This window comes from Rattus rattus, chromosome 7 (assembly GCF_011064425.1).
Source record: "Rattus rattus isolate New Zealand chromosome 7, Rrattus_CSIRO_v1, whole genome shotgun sequence".
In the NCBI taxonomy this organism is placed as follows: Eukaryota; Metazoa; Chordata; class Mammalia; order Rodentia; family Muridae; genus Rattus; species Rattus rattus.
The window spans coordinates 128,176,345-128,193,759 of NC_046160.1; the positions used below are offsets into that span (position 1 = coordinate 128,176,345).

The following is a 17,415-nucleotide window of genomic DNA, read 5'->3' on the forward strand; positions in this document are numbered from 1 at the left end:
ATTCCCTTCCCCTCGTGGCTTTTGAGAAACTGAGACAGTTTCAGGCCCGAGGCTAGTGAGCCCTGGGACTTGCCCTCCTGTCTCTTCACTGTGTGGTTGTGAGCTTTCAGTCACCTCAGTCTCGCACTTCCTCTCCCTGCCCCCAGCATTGAGAGTTGACCAGTGTCCCTCGGGTGCTGAGTGAATGTCCTCTCACTGAGCTATCCCCCAACCTGGTCACGGAGCTTTGGAGGTAGGGGTAGGATTCTAAGTCAAGGGCAGCCTGCTCTACACAGCAAGACCCTGGTTTCAAACGCCCAAGGGCTGTGACTGTAGCTTGATGGTAGAGTGCTCACCGTACAGACACAGGTCTGAGTCCTCAGGGCTGTAGTAAATTATCTACTTCGTTTCTTAGTAGAAACAGTGGGAGTGGAGTTGCATTGGTGTGCACTAAACACAGAAATGTTTGGCCAGACAGATATCTGTGAAGCTTTTCTATAGGCTCTGAAGCCACACAAAACAGGTAATTAAGGGCCCTTTATTTCCTTCCCACAAAGTGTGGTACTCAGTTTTTGGTTTTTTTTTTTTTTTTTTTTTTTTTTTTTTTTGGTTCTTTTTTTTTGAGCTGGGGACCGAACCCAGGGCCTTGCACTTCCTAGGCAAGCGCTCTACCACTGAGCTAAATCCCCAACCTCTGTGGTACTCAGTTTTAAGTGAGTAAATTTCCAGTAGAGCCCCTCAGGCTATGGTGACCACCTTAAAAAATGTTGATTGAACATTCACCAGCACTGCAGGTTTGATCCTTTTCTTCAAAATTTCTCTGACACTTTTTTATCCTATTTTTTTTCTTTTTTCCTTCTTTCTTTTTTTTTTTTTTTTAAGATGGGTTTTTATGTAGTCGTTATGTAGCCCAGGCTGGCCTCAAACTTCCTACGTAGCCAAAGATGACCTTCAACTCCTGCTCATCCTGTCTGTGCCTCCAAAGCACTAGGATAGCAGTGTACACCACCAGCTTGCTTTGAAGTCTTTCTTTCCTAACACTTTCAAAAATCTTATGTCAAAGGAAGAAATAGGCCAAAAGCCAGTTTTTCCTGTGATTCCATGTTCATAATGACACATTTAAATTTAACCTTGAGTGAGTGTTCTCAAAGCTGACAACACTGAAGTTTCTCTAAACTTAATTTTTAAAGTAAAACATGTAGACAGTACTAAAAGCAAAATATAAAATGTTAGCCTGTGAAGGAAGCTACTTGGAGATGGCTTGTCACTAAGTTAGGATGCAGGGGAGTTGTTTGGTTGTTTATTTTTAATGGAATACATGTTCTTAATGTGCATGTGTGCACCATGTTGTACATGGTGCCAACTGAGGAGAAGACGATATTGAATTCTCTGGACCTGAAATGTTAGGATGGTTGCGAGCTGCCATGTGCGTGCTGGGAACCAAACCCAGGTCCTCTGCAACCAGCCAGTGCTCTTAGCTGATCCACTTTTCAGCCCAACTCTACTCCTGCATCCCACCACCCAGGCAGGGTTTCCGTGTAGTCCTGGCTCTCCTGGAACTTGCATTGTAGGCCAGGCTGGCCTTGAACTCACAGAACTCCAGCTGTCCCTGCCTCCCATGTGCTGGAATTAAAGGCTTTTATCACACCATACATGGCTTCAACTGTACCCCTAAGAAAACCAAAACTGAGTGCACTAGGGATATTGTTTGTTTGAAATACTGTGAATGATTTTTCCCTAACTAGATACTTCAGCATCGAAGTGTATTTCGTAGTTCAGACAGTTTACTTGGTTACTCATGGAAGCCGTTAACCCTCCTTGTCAATCTAGGTCTTAAGCAGGCGTTGGAAACGGTGAATGACTACAATCCTCTGATGAAAGACTTCCCCCTGAATGACTTGCTGTCTGCCACTGAGCTGGACAAGATAAGGCAGGCACTTGTTGCAATTTTCACACATCTGAGAAAGATCCGAAACACAAAATACCCCATTCAGCGGGCCCTGCGACTTGTGGAGGCAATTTCCAGAGACTTGAGTTCTCAGTTGCTCAAAGTCTTGGGCACGAGGAAGTTGATGCATGTAGCGTATGAAGAGTTTGAAAAGGTAAGTCATGGTCTTTAGAGAGCCACCCTGAGCCGGTGAGATCAGTGTGACTTAATGACAAGCCGTCTCCCAATTGTACCGCAGGTCATGGTGGCTTGCTTCGAAGTCTTCCAGACGTGGGATGATGAGTATGAGAAACTCCAAGTGCTGCTGAGAGACATCGTCAAGAGGAAGAGGGAGGAGAACCTGAAGATGGTGTGGCGCATCAACCCTGCTCACAGGAAGCTGCAGGCCCGCCTGGACCAGATGAGGAAGTTCCGCCGCCAGCACGAGCAGCTGAGAGCTGTCATTGTCAGAGTCCTGCGCCCACAGGTGTCTGCCATACAGGCTCACACAGTCCTTGCTTTGCTGCTGCTTTTGAACTAATTCTTTGAAAGAGCTGACTGACTACCTTGCATGTAGTGCTTTTCCTTTAGTTTCCTCCTGTCGCTTGTCACCCTTGATCCTGAGGCTGCCTTATGTCATGAGTATCTGAGTACTCGGTGTGCTCCGCACGAGCGTAGCTCAGAGCAGACGCCTGGCCGTTAGAGTGTAGTGCGTGACGTCAACAGAGCCCTGCAGCAGTGCACCACAGTCAGCTGTGGGGAATTACTGTTTATCTCTAAGCCCTAGTAAAACAGTTCGGAGGTTCCTTTTTCCTTTGTGTGCTTTTGGGTGTTTTTTGTTGTGTTTCATCCTGGGGATTGAGTCCAAAGTCCTGTGCCTGCTGCTGAGCTGCACCCTCGTCCTGTGTGGTCTTGCTCTTGTTCTCATTCCCTCTCCCTTTAAAAACATATGCAGTAAAGACAGAAATGTGCAGGCACATCGTTATAGTGTGCTCGTGGTTGAATTGTGATGATAAAGTACTGAAGGTTTAAAGTCAGTACTGATGCACGAGAATCCTGTGCTATGTCTATGACAGAAACGTCTTTGCAAATATTTTTTGTTCCAAATCTTTTTTTTTTTTTTTTTTTAGGTCACAGCAGTTGCACAGCAGAACCAAGGAGAGGCACCTGAACCCCAAGACATGAAAGTGGCCGAGGTCCTCTTTGATGCTGCAGATGCCAACGCCATCGAGGAGGTGAACCTGGCCTATGAGAACGTCAAGGAAGTAGATGGGCTGGATGTTTCCAAAGAAGGGACGGAGGCTTGGGAGGCTGCGATGAAGAGATACGATGAGAGGATCGACCGCGTGGAGACCCGCATCACTGCCCGCCTCCGAGATCAGCTCGGCACAGCCAAGAATGCCAATGAGATGTTCAGGATTTTCTCCAGGTTCAATGCACTGTTCGTCCGCCCACACATCCGAGGGGCCATTCGTGAATACCAGACCCAGCTGATCCAACGTGTAAAAGATGACATTGAGTCTCTGCACGACAAGTTTAAGGTCCAGTACCCACAAAGCCAAGCTTGTAAAATGAGTCATGTCCGCGACTTGCCCCCTGTGTCAGGGTCTATCATCTGGGCTAAACAGATTGACCGACAGCTCACTGCCTACATGAAGCGAGTGGAAGACGTCCTGGGCAAGGGTTGGGAGAACCACGTGGAAGGGCAGAAGCTGAAGCAGGATGGTGACAGCTTTCGAATGAAGCTCAACACCCAGGAAATCTTCGATGACTGGGCGAGGAAGGTTCAGCAACGCAACCTTGGTGTTTCCGGGCGCATTTTCACCATTGAGAGTGCTCGAGTGCGGGGCCGCTCTGGAAATGTCCTCAAGCTAAAGGTGAACTTCCTTCCAGAGATCATAACACTCTCCAAAGAAGTCCGGAACCTCAAGTGGCTTGGCTTCCGCGTGCCACTTGCAATTGTGAACAAGGCTCACCAAGCCAACCAGCTCTACCCATTTGCCATCTCGCTGATTGAAAGCGTCCGCACTTACGAACGTACCTGTGAGAAGGTGGAGGAGCGCAATACCATTTCACTGCTAGTGGCTGGCCTGAAGAAGGAGGTGCAGGCCTTGATCGCAGAAGGCATCGCGTTGGTGTGGGAGTCCTACAAACTCGACCCCTATGTGCAGCGCCTGGCAGAGACGGTTTTCAACTTCCAAGAGAAGGTGAGTTAACTTTATCCTTTAGCATTTATGGGTGATGTAGTCGCTAAGTCAGGGAGCACACTAGTTCTTCACAGCAGTTTGTAAGATTGAAGCTAAGGCCCCTGGAGCTGCAGGAGGGGAGGAGTTTTCTGGCTGTTGTCTGATGGAGTAGGGCTTTGGGAGTGCTGCCGAGCGACAGACACCCTGAGACACCTAGATGGGGGACATTGGAGGCTGGTAGGCATGTGGTGCAGCTAGAGGGAGAGGTGTTCAGACCTGTAGCAGGTGTGCGTGTTCCCATGGCAGGACAGAGGGAGAAAGATGCTGCTGGGGTTCCCGCCCTCCTCTTCCATGCAGGGGAAGCAGCAGCGTCCTCACTCGAGCAGCTAGGGCTAGCTGTATGGAGGGACTTCTCCACGCTGAGCACAGTTCTTAGGAAAGGAAGATGAATAAGCGGCAGAGTAAGTGGATGTTTTCATATGAAGTGCACGCCCCTCTAGGTGGACGACCTCCTGATTATCGAGGAGAAGATAGACCTGGAAGTCCGTTCCTTGGAAACCTGCATGTATGATCACAAGACATTCTCTGAAATCTTGAACAGAGTGCAGAAAGCAGTGGACGACCTCAACCTGCACTCCTACTCCAACCTGCCCATCTGGGTCAACAAGCTGGACATGGAGGTACGCACGGCTGAGTTGGCCAGACACTTCGATCTCTCTTGTCCTGTGGCCTGGGCCCTGTTAGGTATGGCCATTAGTTTGTCTGGGAAGTGTTTTCCCTAGATACTTACTTGACTGGCCCAGTTCCTCCAGAATCCCTCAGCTAAGGTCACAGACCAATGCTGTGATCCCTGACCTATCAGTTCTCAGCTGGGAACAAGCTGTTGGGGTGCAGAGAAGAGTTCCTCCTTTTCCTGGATACTTGATAACTCCCTGTTGGTCTTTCCATCCTGTTCATAAGATTTAAGGTTTATTTTGTTTATTTTCCTTTTTGATGGCAATGGTAGTGTGCCATATTGGAATCTAGCGTCTTGCTCTCCAGGCAGCCTTCTCTCACCTGGCCAGAATGAGGGTAGCTTTTCTTACTCATTTGGAGAGAGCATCTTTTATTACAGAGGGTCCAGATTGAGCTTGGCTGGTCTCCCTTTAAGTTTAAAATGGCATCCACACCAAGGATACGGAGGAAGGAAAGTTATCAACCTGCAGGTGCTGTGGTTCTCCTCAGCCCTCAGCACATTCTTAGGGAGTTACATAGCATAGGACACACTGGTGGCAAAGACATGGGAGGTCCTGTCTGTCATGTAGAAGAGCCTTGCCTGGTTCTGGGCAGAGAAGGCTTCCTTACACATGCTGAAGAAAAATGTCCTCAGCTCCAGGCTGCAGTGTCCCAGCTTCACCTCTAGAGCGACCTCCCCCCAAGCTCCACAAAAGAGCACGTCAGGAGAGCTTTACAGCTACCGAGAGAGTGACTTCATCTGCTGTATGGTGGCAGTCTCCTTGTCACTTAGGGGCTGAGGAGACTGGCAGTGCATGAGTCCCAGAGGTGCAGGACGCAGCTCTGATGAGGCTGCAGAAGTCACACAGAGTGAGATAGGATTAGAGTTGGACACTGACTTCGGCACGCCTGCCTCCATCTCATTCTGTACCCTGTGAGCTGACCTTCCAAAGCAGCCACTCAGTGACCCTGCTTTCTCTGTAGATTGAAAGGATACTGGGTGTCCGCCTGCAAGCTGGCCTTCGAGCTTGGACCCAGGTTCTCCTCGGACAAGCTGAAGATAAAGCAGAGGTTGACATGGACACAGATGCTCCACAAGTTAGTCACAAGCCTGGCGGAGAGCCCAAGATCAAAGTGAGTGTCTCCCTGGGTTCCTCCCCTCTGGGGTTTCTGCAGAAGCTGAAGCAAGAGGATCACAAGTAATGAGATCCTGTCTCAAAAAAGTGCCTGTCAGGGTAAGCCCTGGGGTGTAGCTAGGTGTTACTTGCTTAGAATGCAGGTGGCCCTGGCACTGGGGCTGGCACTGGCTACGAGTGCCTATGAAGAAGTCACCTTACAGTAGAAGAGCCTGACAGACACCATTTTACCAGTTGGTGAATGTTAGCTTCGCCAGTGGTGTGGGTGGCTCTACGTGTCTGTGACATCTTGTGATGACAAGGGCATTTCACATCTGCCTTTTCTCCAGAAAACTTCTGAGAAATATAGAGGCTCACATAGAAAGTTAGTCTGTGTAGCATCTGGCCAGAGCACAAAATGCCACAGGCTGGAATGGGCTAAGGAGGTTGAGTGCAGGGTTAGGTGGCCCATCCAGTGCAGAGAAGCTGCAGAAGTGCCGTGTGCTTTCTTTGCACGTCTTCTGTCAATTCAAAATGATTTCAAGACAGGAAGCCATAAACACTTAAAAGTCTGCTTAGGAAATGTACACTGTGTGAACTCTTCCTACCATCACATAGACATGTGATGAACCATTCTGAGACAGGGTTACTCTATATAGCCTTGGCTGTCCTGGGACTCACTCTGTAGACCAGGCTGACCTCAAACTCACAGAGATCTGCATGCCTTTGCTCCCGAATTAAAGGTGCAAGCCACCACCCACTGCTTCAGGGATATCATTTTTCCAGCCTCAAGCTACTTTTATTGAGTATGTGGATTTCCATGAGTACCTACTGTGCATTGTGACCTGGGCACCAGGGCACCTGGAGCAGATAAAGTGATGCCTGCTCCCAGCCCCTTGTGATCTTAGAGGACAAATATAAAATCGCTCGGGAGTGCATCTGATAGTGACAGACTTTGTGGTTCTACCTAGAGAGGCCATAAATTCAGACAAAGAAGGTTTTAAAGAATCCAAACCAATTTATTGAAATATGTTACTGAGTAAAAACAAACCCTTCTTTTACAGAACGTTGTTCATGAGCTAAGAATAACAAATCAGGTAATCTATTTGAATCCACCCATCGAAGAGTGCAGGTACAAGCTATACCAGGAGATGTTTGCTTGGAAGATGATTGTGCTGTCCCTGCCCAGGATCCAGAGTCAGAGGTACCAGGTAAGCTTCCGGGGGCTCCAAGCGTGTGCCCTCTGACCAGGTCTTATTGGGGACTCCGATGCCACTTCACAGGATGAGTCGGTTAATAAGCCCCACACATGTCTCTCTATGCTCAAGGTTCCTGGGTCGCATGTCCTGAGAGAGAGCTTGGCAGTCGCAGCTTCCCTCATCTCTTAAAAGTTTCCCACATAAGCTTCTTTGTCTTTTCTTTCTTTTTTTTTTTTTAGATTTATTCATTTATTATATATAAGTACATTGTAGCTGTCCTCAGACACACCAGAAGAGGGCATCAGATCTCATTACAGATGGTTGTGAGCCACCATGTGGTTGCTGGGATTTGAACTCAGGACCTCTGGAAGAGCAGTCGGGTGCTCTTAACCGCTGAGCCATCTCTCCAGCCCTCTTTGTCTTTTCAAACAGGGTCTCTTTTTTTTTTTTTTTTTCCTGAGCTGGGGACCGAACCCAGGGCCTTGCGCTTGCTAGGCAAGCGCTCTACCGCTGAGCTAAATCCCCAACCCAAACAGGGTCTCTTGATGTAGCCCTTGCTCTCTTGGAACTCACTGTGTAGACCAAGTTTGTCTCAAACTTACAGAGATTCTCTTGCCTCTGCCTTCTGAGCACTGGTATTAAAGCTGTCTGTCACTGTGCCTGGCCTGTGAACCGCAATCATCTCAGTTCCTCCTCCAGTGTGGGGTTTGGTTTTGGACTATAGGGTCTCGCTATATGGCCCCCAATGACCTCCAGCCTCCTGAACACCGGGGTGGCCACTGCAGCTCCTACCTTCAGAGCCGTTTTCAAGCACCCACAGAAGTGGGAATCGTGAGCTCTCGCCTGCAGCCCTGTTTATCAGCACGTAGCTCTTCTTTTTTTTTTTTTTTTTTTTTTTGGTTCTTTTTTTTTTCGGAGCTGGGGACCGAACCCAGGGCCTTGCGCTTCCTAGGTAAGCGCTCTACCACTGAGCTAAATCCCCAGCCACGTAGCTCTTCTTAATTTGTGGATCCCCACTGACAAGTTTAAGGCAAATCTTAGATTCTAATCTTCCTGGTACCCTTCTAGAGTCAACGGAAAACCTGAAAGACCATTTACTCCATAATGTTGGCTGGTATCACTTTAATAAAATAGAATTGATGACTTTCAAATAGATTCCACAGCACTCTTATGCAGACTGCTCTAGAATTTAGTAATTCTACTGGAAACAAGTCCTTTAAAATTAAAAAAATAAATTTATTTTTGTTTTACATGTATGAATGTCTGAATATATATCTGTTTATCAGGTGTGAGCCTATTTCTCTGTAGGACAGAAGAAATAGTTGGATTCCGTAGGGTGCTGGGAATGGAACCCAGATCCTCTGGAACAGCAGCCAGTGCTCAGGACCACTGGGCCATCTCTGCAGCTCCAAAACACACCTTTTATTTCTTGTGACTTTGAACATAAATGTCACTTTGAAGGGTTTGTTTGCCGTTGTTGTTTTATTTGTGCTGTGTTTGTGCACATACACTCCCTTTCATATATCACAGTGAGAAAGTGGAGCTCACAGCACACCCTGCAGGTTAGGTACCTATCTCTTTTCACTTTGTAAGTTCATTCGGGGAATTGAACTCACGACCTCAGGCATGGCAGTGAATGCCTGCTGAGCTATCTCCTGGACCTGTGGTATGTTTGCCTAGATAATCATAACCAGTCTGAATTTTGGTTTCTGTCCCAGGCATCTACATGACCTTTGGGGTCCTCTCTGTCTAGTTCTGTGTATGAGGTGTGCGTTGTCCTGCTCCTCTCCACTCTGGACGGATGATAGCTGCCCTGTGGGTGGACACCGGCACTGCTGGCCCAGCTCTGGCTGCTGCTCCCTACCCCCTTCTGTCCCACAGCCAGGACTTGGTCTGTGCTTGCTCCCGTGGGTTGGTCTCCTCTCCTGCTCCTCTCATTCTTTTTTCCACCCAACCCAGAACTCATGTGTCACCCTGGTTTCTGTCATTGCTGTCTTTAAAGCTCATCCTGGTCTGCTTTTAAAACAAAATCCCAACATCTGATTTACCAAACGAAGACTCAGGAGCCAGATGCTGTGGTGAAACCCTGCTAACTCAGAGAGGCAGAGAAAGCACCCAGCTGACCTTCCTGTCCACTGACACCCCAGAAGGAAAAAGCTCTGTCTTTTTGTCTCTTTGTCTCAACTCCTTACCTTCACTCCCTATCAACTGGTCGCTTGCTCTGCCTCCTGATCTGTGGTTGGCTGTATTTAATCCTGTTTACAGAGAGCTCTTTGGATAAACCGTGTGTGCCAGGGCTGACCCACACCATAGCAAAGTTTCTCCAGCTCACAATCTTGGAGTTGACAGTGTGATCAGTTTGCAATGTTGACTGCCTTACCACAGTCACTATTCCCACCCTTTCCTAGGAGTTAGCATTGTCTTGGTTACTAATGTTGCTCCTACTGCTCTCTCTGCTCTCTAAAGTCAGTCTTCATTGCGGGATAATTGCCTTTGCTCCTCTGTGGGCTCTAACAGCCTGCCCTCCCTCGCAGGAAAGCTGTAGTCCTGCTGCTTGTTGGGCCTGTTGTTACCTTTCTGACCCTAATCCCTGCTCCCCTCCTGGCTCCGCTCAGGCCTCACTGCACTCTTGCTGGCCCTCAGCCCCAGAGACTGGTTTTGCTCCCTGGGATTTTGCATGAGGCGTTCTCTGCTCACAGTTCCCGAGAACAGATATGCCTTCCACCCTTGCCGATCTCTGTTCATGTACCACCTTCTGATAAAGCCTTTCCTGGTTTTCTGTTGGAGGGACAACCAGCAATGGGTGTGCAGCTCAGTGGTAGAGAGCTTACCCAGCATGCCCAAGGCCCCTTGGTTCAATCCCTCTACTATAAAAGTTTAAATAGAATGCAGCCCTTCCCTGTCCCATCCCTGCCCCCCCACCCCCATTCTACGTAGCCTTCCAGCCCATATGACAGCCTGTATGTGCGTGTCCTTCCTCTCTTCTTAGAGTGGGACTTCAGGTGGGTGGGAGTGCCTGTTCACTGTGCTTGAGGCCTAGCTTGTGGCAGGTGAACCGAGGGTTCTGGGTGCTCTTCAGTTTCGCTTACCTTGTGCCATTAGTGACTCCACGTTTTCCAGTTTACGGTTACTCTCGAGTTCCCTTTATTGGTTAAATGAGTTAAATATAATCAGGTCTCTTTTTACTTATGGCTAAGGAAAATTCATCTTATCTCTTCATGCTTTTGATGGTGACTTTTTTAAGTCGTTTCAGTAAAAGGTGACTGAGATTGGCACAGTATGCACTGTTGGTCAGTAACGTCTAGCTCTTGTTGGTCAGGTGGGAGTGCATTATGAGTTGACCGAGGAAGAGAAGTTCTATCGGAATGCCTTGACACGCATGCCTGACGGCCCTGTCGCACTGGAAGAGTCCTACTCGGCGGTCATGGGCATTGTGACTGAAGTCGAGCAGTATGTTAAGGTAAGACACTCTTGGTTCCATCCAGTGCCATGGCTACACTGTCCTAGACATGCAAGAGCGTGAGAGCAGGGCTGGGGTCTCTCAGCCGCCATGGTTGATGCCCGCACCACCAAAGGAAGAGAAAGAAAAGCTAGGAAGCTAAGAGGTCCTGATAGATAATAAGGCTCAGTGGGCAAGGTTTGCTTTATTTACTTATAGATTTACCTGTTTATCCACCTTCTGTTTGGTTTTTCATACTGAGACAAGGGCTTATTCCTTATTCCAGCCCTGCCTGGCCGGAGTTACTTGCTTTGTAATCCAAACTGACCAGAACCTAGAATTCTTTTGTCTCCTGAGAACTGGGATTACACGTGTGTGTGTCACCACACCTGACTGAGTCTTACTATGTTGCTTTGGCTGGCCTGGAACTTTGTAAACCAGATTTGCTTTGAGCTCACGGAGATCACCTGTGTCTGCCTCACAGGATTAAGGCGTGTTCACCACACCAGCAGCATTCGTTTATCATAAGTCAAGAGTGAAGAGTAGGATAAAGCTGTGTTGTCTAACTGTGGTTTTCAAGGAAAGTAAAGTTTTCCTTTTTGCTGTATAAATTCCAAGACTTTGAAGTGAGGTTCTCTAGCGGGGTGAAGACATGACTGTGGACTGCTGGCATACTGGGCACTAGCATATTAACAGTCTACAGAACTGCAAACTAGAACTGAGCTGTGTATCTTGTTTGCAGGTTTGGCTTCAGTACCAGTGTCTGTGGGACATGCAGGCAGAAAACATTTACAACAGGCTAGGGGAAGATCTCAACAAGTGGCAAGCGCTCCTGGTCCAGATCAGGAAAGCCAGAGGGACCTTCGACAATGCAGAAACCAAGAAGGAGTTTGGACCGGTGGTGATAGATTACGGCAAGGTGAGCTCGGCTTGTCACAGCACCAGGCAGTGCTAAGAGCAGTATTGGTGTTGGGCTCTGGTTGGAGCCTGAACACTCCAGGAAAGAACTGATGGCATGCTGTCCGCTTCACCTGCAGGTCCAGTCCAAGGTGAACTTGAAGTATGACTCCTGGCATAAGGAGGTTCTCAGCAAATTTGGGCAGATGCTGGGCTCAAACATGACAGAATTCCATTCCCAGATCTCAAAGGTGAGAAGGCTGGCATGTTGCCCAGGAACTGGAGGCTGCAGGGAAAGCCTGGCACCGTGATCAGTCAACCTTCTCTCCCACAGTCTCGCCAAGAGCTGGAGCAGCACTCTGTCGACACAGCCAGCACCTCTGACGCGGTGACCTTCATCACCTATGTGCAGTCTCTGAAACGGAAGATCAAACAGTTCGAGAAGCAAGTTGAAGTGAGTTCTCACGTGGGCCTCCTGACGAAGCTGTTAATGTCTTGTGCTCTGATGGAACACTGAGGGACTCAACACCTTAGGAATGTTTCTCACAGTGCAGTCATCAGCTGCCACTTGTATGTCATTAGAGTGCACCATGAATCCTGCTGTGGTGGCAACATGTCTGACCCCAGCACCTGGGAGGCTTAGGCAGGGGAACTGTTACTTGAGGCCAGATTGGTTTTCACAGAAGAGGCTGGTGGGAAGCAGACATACATGACTGAGTGGGTAAAGGTTCCTGCTGTCAAGCCCGATGACCTGAGTCTTCCCTAGAACCATGTGACAAAGGAGAGAGCCGACTTCTGTTGTCCTCTGCCTTCCACACACATGACACACACACACACACACACACACACACACACACACACACACACACACACACAATAAGTAACCGTGGCATCGTGGGAGTCTAGGAGTCTGCACCTTAAAAGCTCTGGTGTGATGTTAAGCAGAGTTATGTTTGTCTGAGAATCACTGCCTCTTTAAACCTGTTACTGTTTCAAGCGCTTAGATTTGCGTGTTCTGTTGTGATTCAGGATAAAGAGATGAAGCACAGTGCAGGGCGTTCTCAACGCCCAGCTGGTGCAGCTGGAGAAACCGCCAGTGCAGTGATCTGGAGGTGGACAATTGTAGAGTAGCAGGTCCTTTGATCTGTGTTCTTCAGGTGCAGGGGTCTTACTTCTTGTTGAGTGTCGGCAATAGTTTCTTCTATTGTTGTAGAAAAAAAAATTATCTTTTTAACCTTCAAAGCTCTACCGCAATGGTCAGCGTCTGCTGGAAAAACAAAGGTTCCAGTTCCCACCTTCCTGGCTTTACATTGACAACATCGAGGGTGAGTGGGGGGCCTTCAATGACATCATGCGTCGGAAGGACTCTGCCATTCAGCAACAGGTTGCAAACCTGCAAATGAAGATCGTGCAGGAGGACCGAGCTGTGGAAAGCCGGACCACCGATCTGTTGACAGACTGGGAGAAGACCAAACCTGTCACAGTGAGTTTCACTAAGCTTGCCAGACACAGGAGGCCATGCTGAGCCACAGCTATTCAACACTAAAGAGTATTTGCCCGCCCTCTAGTAACTAAAAGGCTGTGCTAGCAGCCATACAGTTAGGCTAAGGCAGAAGGGTCGCTTGAGTATGTGAGCTTGTGAGCTTAAGGCAACATCGCAAGGTACTGTCCAAATAACAGTGAGGAGCTGGAAATAGAGTCAGTCAGAACCTTACCCAGTGCGTGGATGCCCTGATAGTTATAGATAGATAATAAGTGTGAAAGCTATGGGGCCCTTTATTTACCCAGAGTGATAAAGTAGGAGATGGTTTTAAATGTTTGTTTGTTTGTTTGTTTATGTCTGTGTACCATGTGCATGCATGCTGTGTCTTTGGAGGCTAGAAGAGGGTGTCTGCCAGGTCCCCTGGAACTAGAGCCAGACAGTTGTGAACTGACACTCTGGTGCTAGGACTGAGAACTACAGCGCTATCCCTCCAGTCCCCAGGAGGTGTTTTTACGTGAATACAACTTAGCTTTCCTCAGAGTTGGAGTGACAGGTCCGAGGTTCAGCGCACTGGCTGCATTCAGTTCCCAGCTCACATGGCAGCTCCCTGCTGTTTAACTCCAGTTCTAGGACTCATGCCCCCTCATGTAGATATACATGTAGGCAAAACACCAATTCCTGTGAAATAAGGATAATAAAAAAAAAATAGTTGTATTGTTTTTAAGGTGTTCTTGGACATGCTCAGGTTTAGAATTTGATTTCCCTAAGTACAACTCATGCTTACCACGGCAGCTGATAGCCAGGCTGCCAGGCGTGGCCTCCGCTTTGTCACTGTTTCTCCAGTGCCTCTGAGCCCCAGAGTTCTGTCTCCTGAGACAGTCCTGCCACTCTCTGCACTCTGGCTATTTCAGGGCAACCTACGTCCTGAGGAGGCTCTTCAGGCCCTCACCATCTATGAAGGGAAGTTCGGCCGACTGAAGGATGACAGGGAGAAGTGTGCCAAGGCCAAGGAGGCACTGGAGCTCACAGACACGGGGCTCCTCAGCGGCAGTGAAGAACGAGTCCAGGTACAGACGGACCCGTGAGTGGGAAGTCTGGAGAACCGCCGCTCCCCTGGGTCGGCCCAAGGACCCCGCTAGATACTAAGGTGGTTTTCCTCTTGTTTCTAATTCCTGAGCTGTTTTCGTGTTCGGGTTAACTGCCTTCCCTTCTCAATCACAGGTGGCCTTGGAAGAGTTACAAGACCTCAAGGGTGTGTGGTCAGAGCTTTCTAAGGTCTGGGAACAAATTGATCAAATGAAGGAGCAGCCGTGGGTCTCAGTTCAGCCTCGTAAGGTAGGTATTTGCGAAGTGGGTGTCTGCAGTTCCTGTGTGTGTTAGCAGTCACAGAGAGAACTGGCAAGTTCCCAAGCTGTCACTTGTACCCATGTGTTGTTGATGTGACTCATACAAACCGAAAGTTTGTTTTATAGACCTGTTCAAGGGTTGCAGCTTGGCGGGTAGAGTGCTTGCCCAGTGTGCTCCAAACCTTAGGTTCAGTCCCCAGAACTCTGGGTGATGGAGGCACGTGGGCTTTTGTAACTTCAAGGCTAGCCTTGGATAAATTCATGAGACCATGTCTTAGAAGAAAAAGTAAAAATAAACAACATATGGTGGTGGGGTGGAGTGTGTGTCTGTGTCTGTGTATCTGTATATGTGACTCCACTCTCCTATGTCTCCTGACAGCTTCGACAAAACCTAGACGGCCTCCTGAACCAGCTGAAGAACTTCCCTGCCAGGCTTCGGCAGTACGCCTCCTATGAGTTTGTTCAGAGGCTGCTGAAAGGCTACATGAAGGTAGGTGACTGCCACACGTGGGTGTGGATGTCTTTTCAAAAGGCACCTGCTCATATGACTGTTTGCCCCTGAACAGATAAACATGTTGGTAATTGAATTGAAATCGGAAGCACTTAAAGACCGGCACTGGAAGCAGCTGATGAAGAGGCTTCACGTTAATTGGGTGGTTTCTGAGCTGACCCTGGGCCAGATCTGGGATGTTGACCTTCAGAAGAACGAAGCCATTGTCAAGGATGTGCTGCTAGTGGCACAAGGAGAGATGGCTTTGGAAGAATTTTTGAAGCAGGCAAGTGTTGGGAGTGGGTGTCAGGCTATTGTATGCATTTATGCCCGTGTAAAATGAAGCTTTGTCATCCTCAGTCATCTCTGTCCCCTAATGCTTGCTGCCCCTGCAAGTGTCTGAGTGTTGACTTGTACTGCTAACGGCCTCTCCTGTCCCCTCAGATACGGGAAGTGTGGAACACATACGAACTAGACTTGGTCAACTATCAGAACAAGTGCCGTCTGATCCGAGGCTGGGATGACCTCTTCAACAAGGTCAAGGAGCACATCAACAGCGTCTCTGCCATGAAGCTCTCTCCGTATTACAAGGTGCGGCCCACAAGGCTCCCCTCTGCACTGCAGTTGCACCTCACATGCCTCGTTATTTAAAGTGTGGTCCTAATTTGTAATTTTCAGTGAGCTTTGGCATATTTGAGTGAAAAGTAAGGGTTTGAGCTGTCCTCCTGTGTACCTACTAGGTGTTTGAAGAAGATGCCCTGAGCTGGGAGGACAAGCTGAACCGAATCATGGCTCTCTTTGACGTGTGGATTGATGTGCAGAGGCGCTGGGTCTACTTGGAAGGCATCTTCACAGGCAGTGCAGACATCAAACATCTGCTGCCTGTGGAAACCCAGCGCTTTCAGAGGTGCAGCTCCCATGGGGTCAGGCACCGCAGGGCCGACGGGCCCTCTGCAGAGGCTGACCTGCTCTCTTTTGTTCTCTAGTATCAGCACGGAGTTTTTGGCTCTGATGAAAAAGGTCTCCAAGTCTCCACTTGTGATGGATGTTCTGAACATACAGGGAGTCCAGAGGTCTCTGGAAAGGTTGGCCGACCTGCTTGGAAAGATCCAGAAAGCATTGGGGGAGTACCTGGAACGAGAGCGCTCATCTTTCCCCAGGTGAGCCTGAGACAGATCAGGTTCAGCTGTGCTGTGCTCCCTCTGGTCTGTCCGCTTCCCTTTGACTGTGGTTGCTCAGTTTTGACATGAAGGTTTTGACGGTCGACTCAACTGAGCCCTCTGCCTCTCCCGTCTCTAATGCTACCTGAATGCCCAGTTTTCCACCTTAATCTTACTCGTTTTGTCTGTAAACCACTTGAATTACTCTAGGGTCTTTGCGTAGGGTAAGTGGAGCAGTGCTGTCAAAATGACTTAAGTGAATGACACTGAATTCTCCCAAGTCTTACTGTAACTGTGTCTCTCACGGAGCCCTGGCAGTTGTTTGTGTGAGATCTGAGTTCAGGCCTGAGGCCTCTCTTGTTGCTGCTTCCTCCTGTACGTAGACGTTTGCTCAGTCACCCTCTACACCAGGCAGTAGCAGCTGGCTTTGTTTTGATTTCAGGTTCTACTTTGTGGGTGATGAGGATTTGCTTGAAATCATTGGAAATAGCAAGAATGTGGCTAAGTTGCAGAAGCACTTCAAGAAAATGTTCGCTGGCGTTTCCAGCATCATCTTAAATGAGGACAGCTCTGTGGTCCTTGGCATTTCCTCCCGAGAAGGGGAGGAGGTAAGCACATTGCCTTTGTGGCTTAGACATCTCCCTCACACTCAAACTCCTTAGTTCATCTAATATCTTTTTATCTTCAGGTTATGTTTAAAACTCCAGTGTCCATCACTGAACACCCCAAAATCAACGAGTGGCTCACTCTGGTGGAAAAGGAGATGAGAGTCACCTTGGCCAAACTTCTGGCAGAATCTGTAACAGAAGTGGAGATTTTTGGAAAAGCAACTTCTATTGACCCAAATACCTACATTACTTGGATTGATAAATACCAGGTAATCTCTAATAGAAGCAAACAGGCTGAAGATCTTAGCTCTCAAGCACTTGAAGATGTTGGTAGCTGGTCTTGGCTACTTGTTGGGTTTTTTCCCACCCATTATCGCCCTGGTTTCACCCCCTATCACTAGATAGGAGAGGCGGGAGAGAGGGGAGGGAGAGATCGATCTCTGAATCTAATTTCTTTCCTTTTGTTTCTTTGAGCACAATTAACAAACTACAACCAATCTCCTTAAATGACTGACAGCCCCCTTGGGGACCCTTACATTTATACACCCTCTAAAAAGTTCCCAGAATTCTAAATGTCACACAATCATAGAAACTATCTGCAAATGGCAAAACCATGACTGTACTAGAGCATGGGGCAGATCGGAGTCAGCCGCTGCAGAGTCCGAAACAGCCCCACATCCCACACCTGGGTCAGAATGAAAGCACATTCCCGTAATAGTTCTGTGTTTTTAAAGAAACCCACATTCCAAAATTGCCCCTACAACGAGCCCTTGGGACCCAGGGGATGGCTCCTGTAGTCAGGCTCTTCGGGGAGGGACGGTGAAATAGGAAGGCCAGTCGAGGGGTGAGTTCAGAGCCAGGCAAGAATCTGT

At 48.5% G+C, this 17,415-nt stretch overlaps 1 protein-coding gene across 2 annotated transcripts in view; it reads left to right on the forward strand.

The window, feature by feature from the left end:
* Positions 1–17,415, forward strand: part of Dync1h1 (dynein cytoplasmic 1 heavy chain 1) — a 67,135-nt gene that overhangs the window by 12,700 nt on the left and 37,020 nt on the right. For both annotated transcript variants that reach the window (XM_032908444.1, XM_032908445.1), the window contains exons 6-25: positions 1,810–2,081; positions 2,166–2,393; positions 3,037–4,113; positions 4,593–4,772; positions 5,791–5,940; positions 6,986–7,132; positions 10,440–10,580; positions 11,302–11,478; positions 11,597–11,707; positions 11,791–11,910; positions 12,700–12,939; positions 13,851–14,006; positions 14,161–14,274; positions 14,665–14,775; positions 14,852–15,061; positions 15,220–15,366; positions 15,516–15,682; positions 15,762–15,935; positions 16,378–16,543; positions 16,624–16,812. In XM_032908444.1, the coding sequence (XP_032764335.1) occupies positions 1,810–2,081; positions 2,166–2,393; positions 3,037–4,113; positions 4,593–4,772; positions 5,791–5,940; positions 6,986–7,132; positions 10,440–10,580; positions 11,302–11,478; positions 11,597–11,707; positions 11,791–11,910; positions 12,700–12,939; positions 13,851–14,006; positions 14,161–14,274; positions 14,665–14,775; positions 14,852–15,061; positions 15,220–15,366; positions 15,516–15,682; positions 15,762–15,935; positions 16,378–16,543; positions 16,624–16,812 (4,277 nt within the window). The remainder of the gene's footprint in view (positions 1–1,809; positions 2,082–2,165; positions 2,394–3,036; positions 4,114–4,592; positions 4,773–5,790; positions 5,941–6,985; positions 7,133–10,439; positions 10,581–11,301; positions 11,479–11,596; positions 11,708–11,790; positions 11,911–12,699; positions 12,940–13,850; positions 14,007–14,160; positions 14,275–14,664; positions 14,776–14,851; positions 15,062–15,219; positions 15,367–15,515; positions 15,683–15,761; positions 15,936–16,377; positions 16,544–16,623; positions 16,813–17,415) is intronic.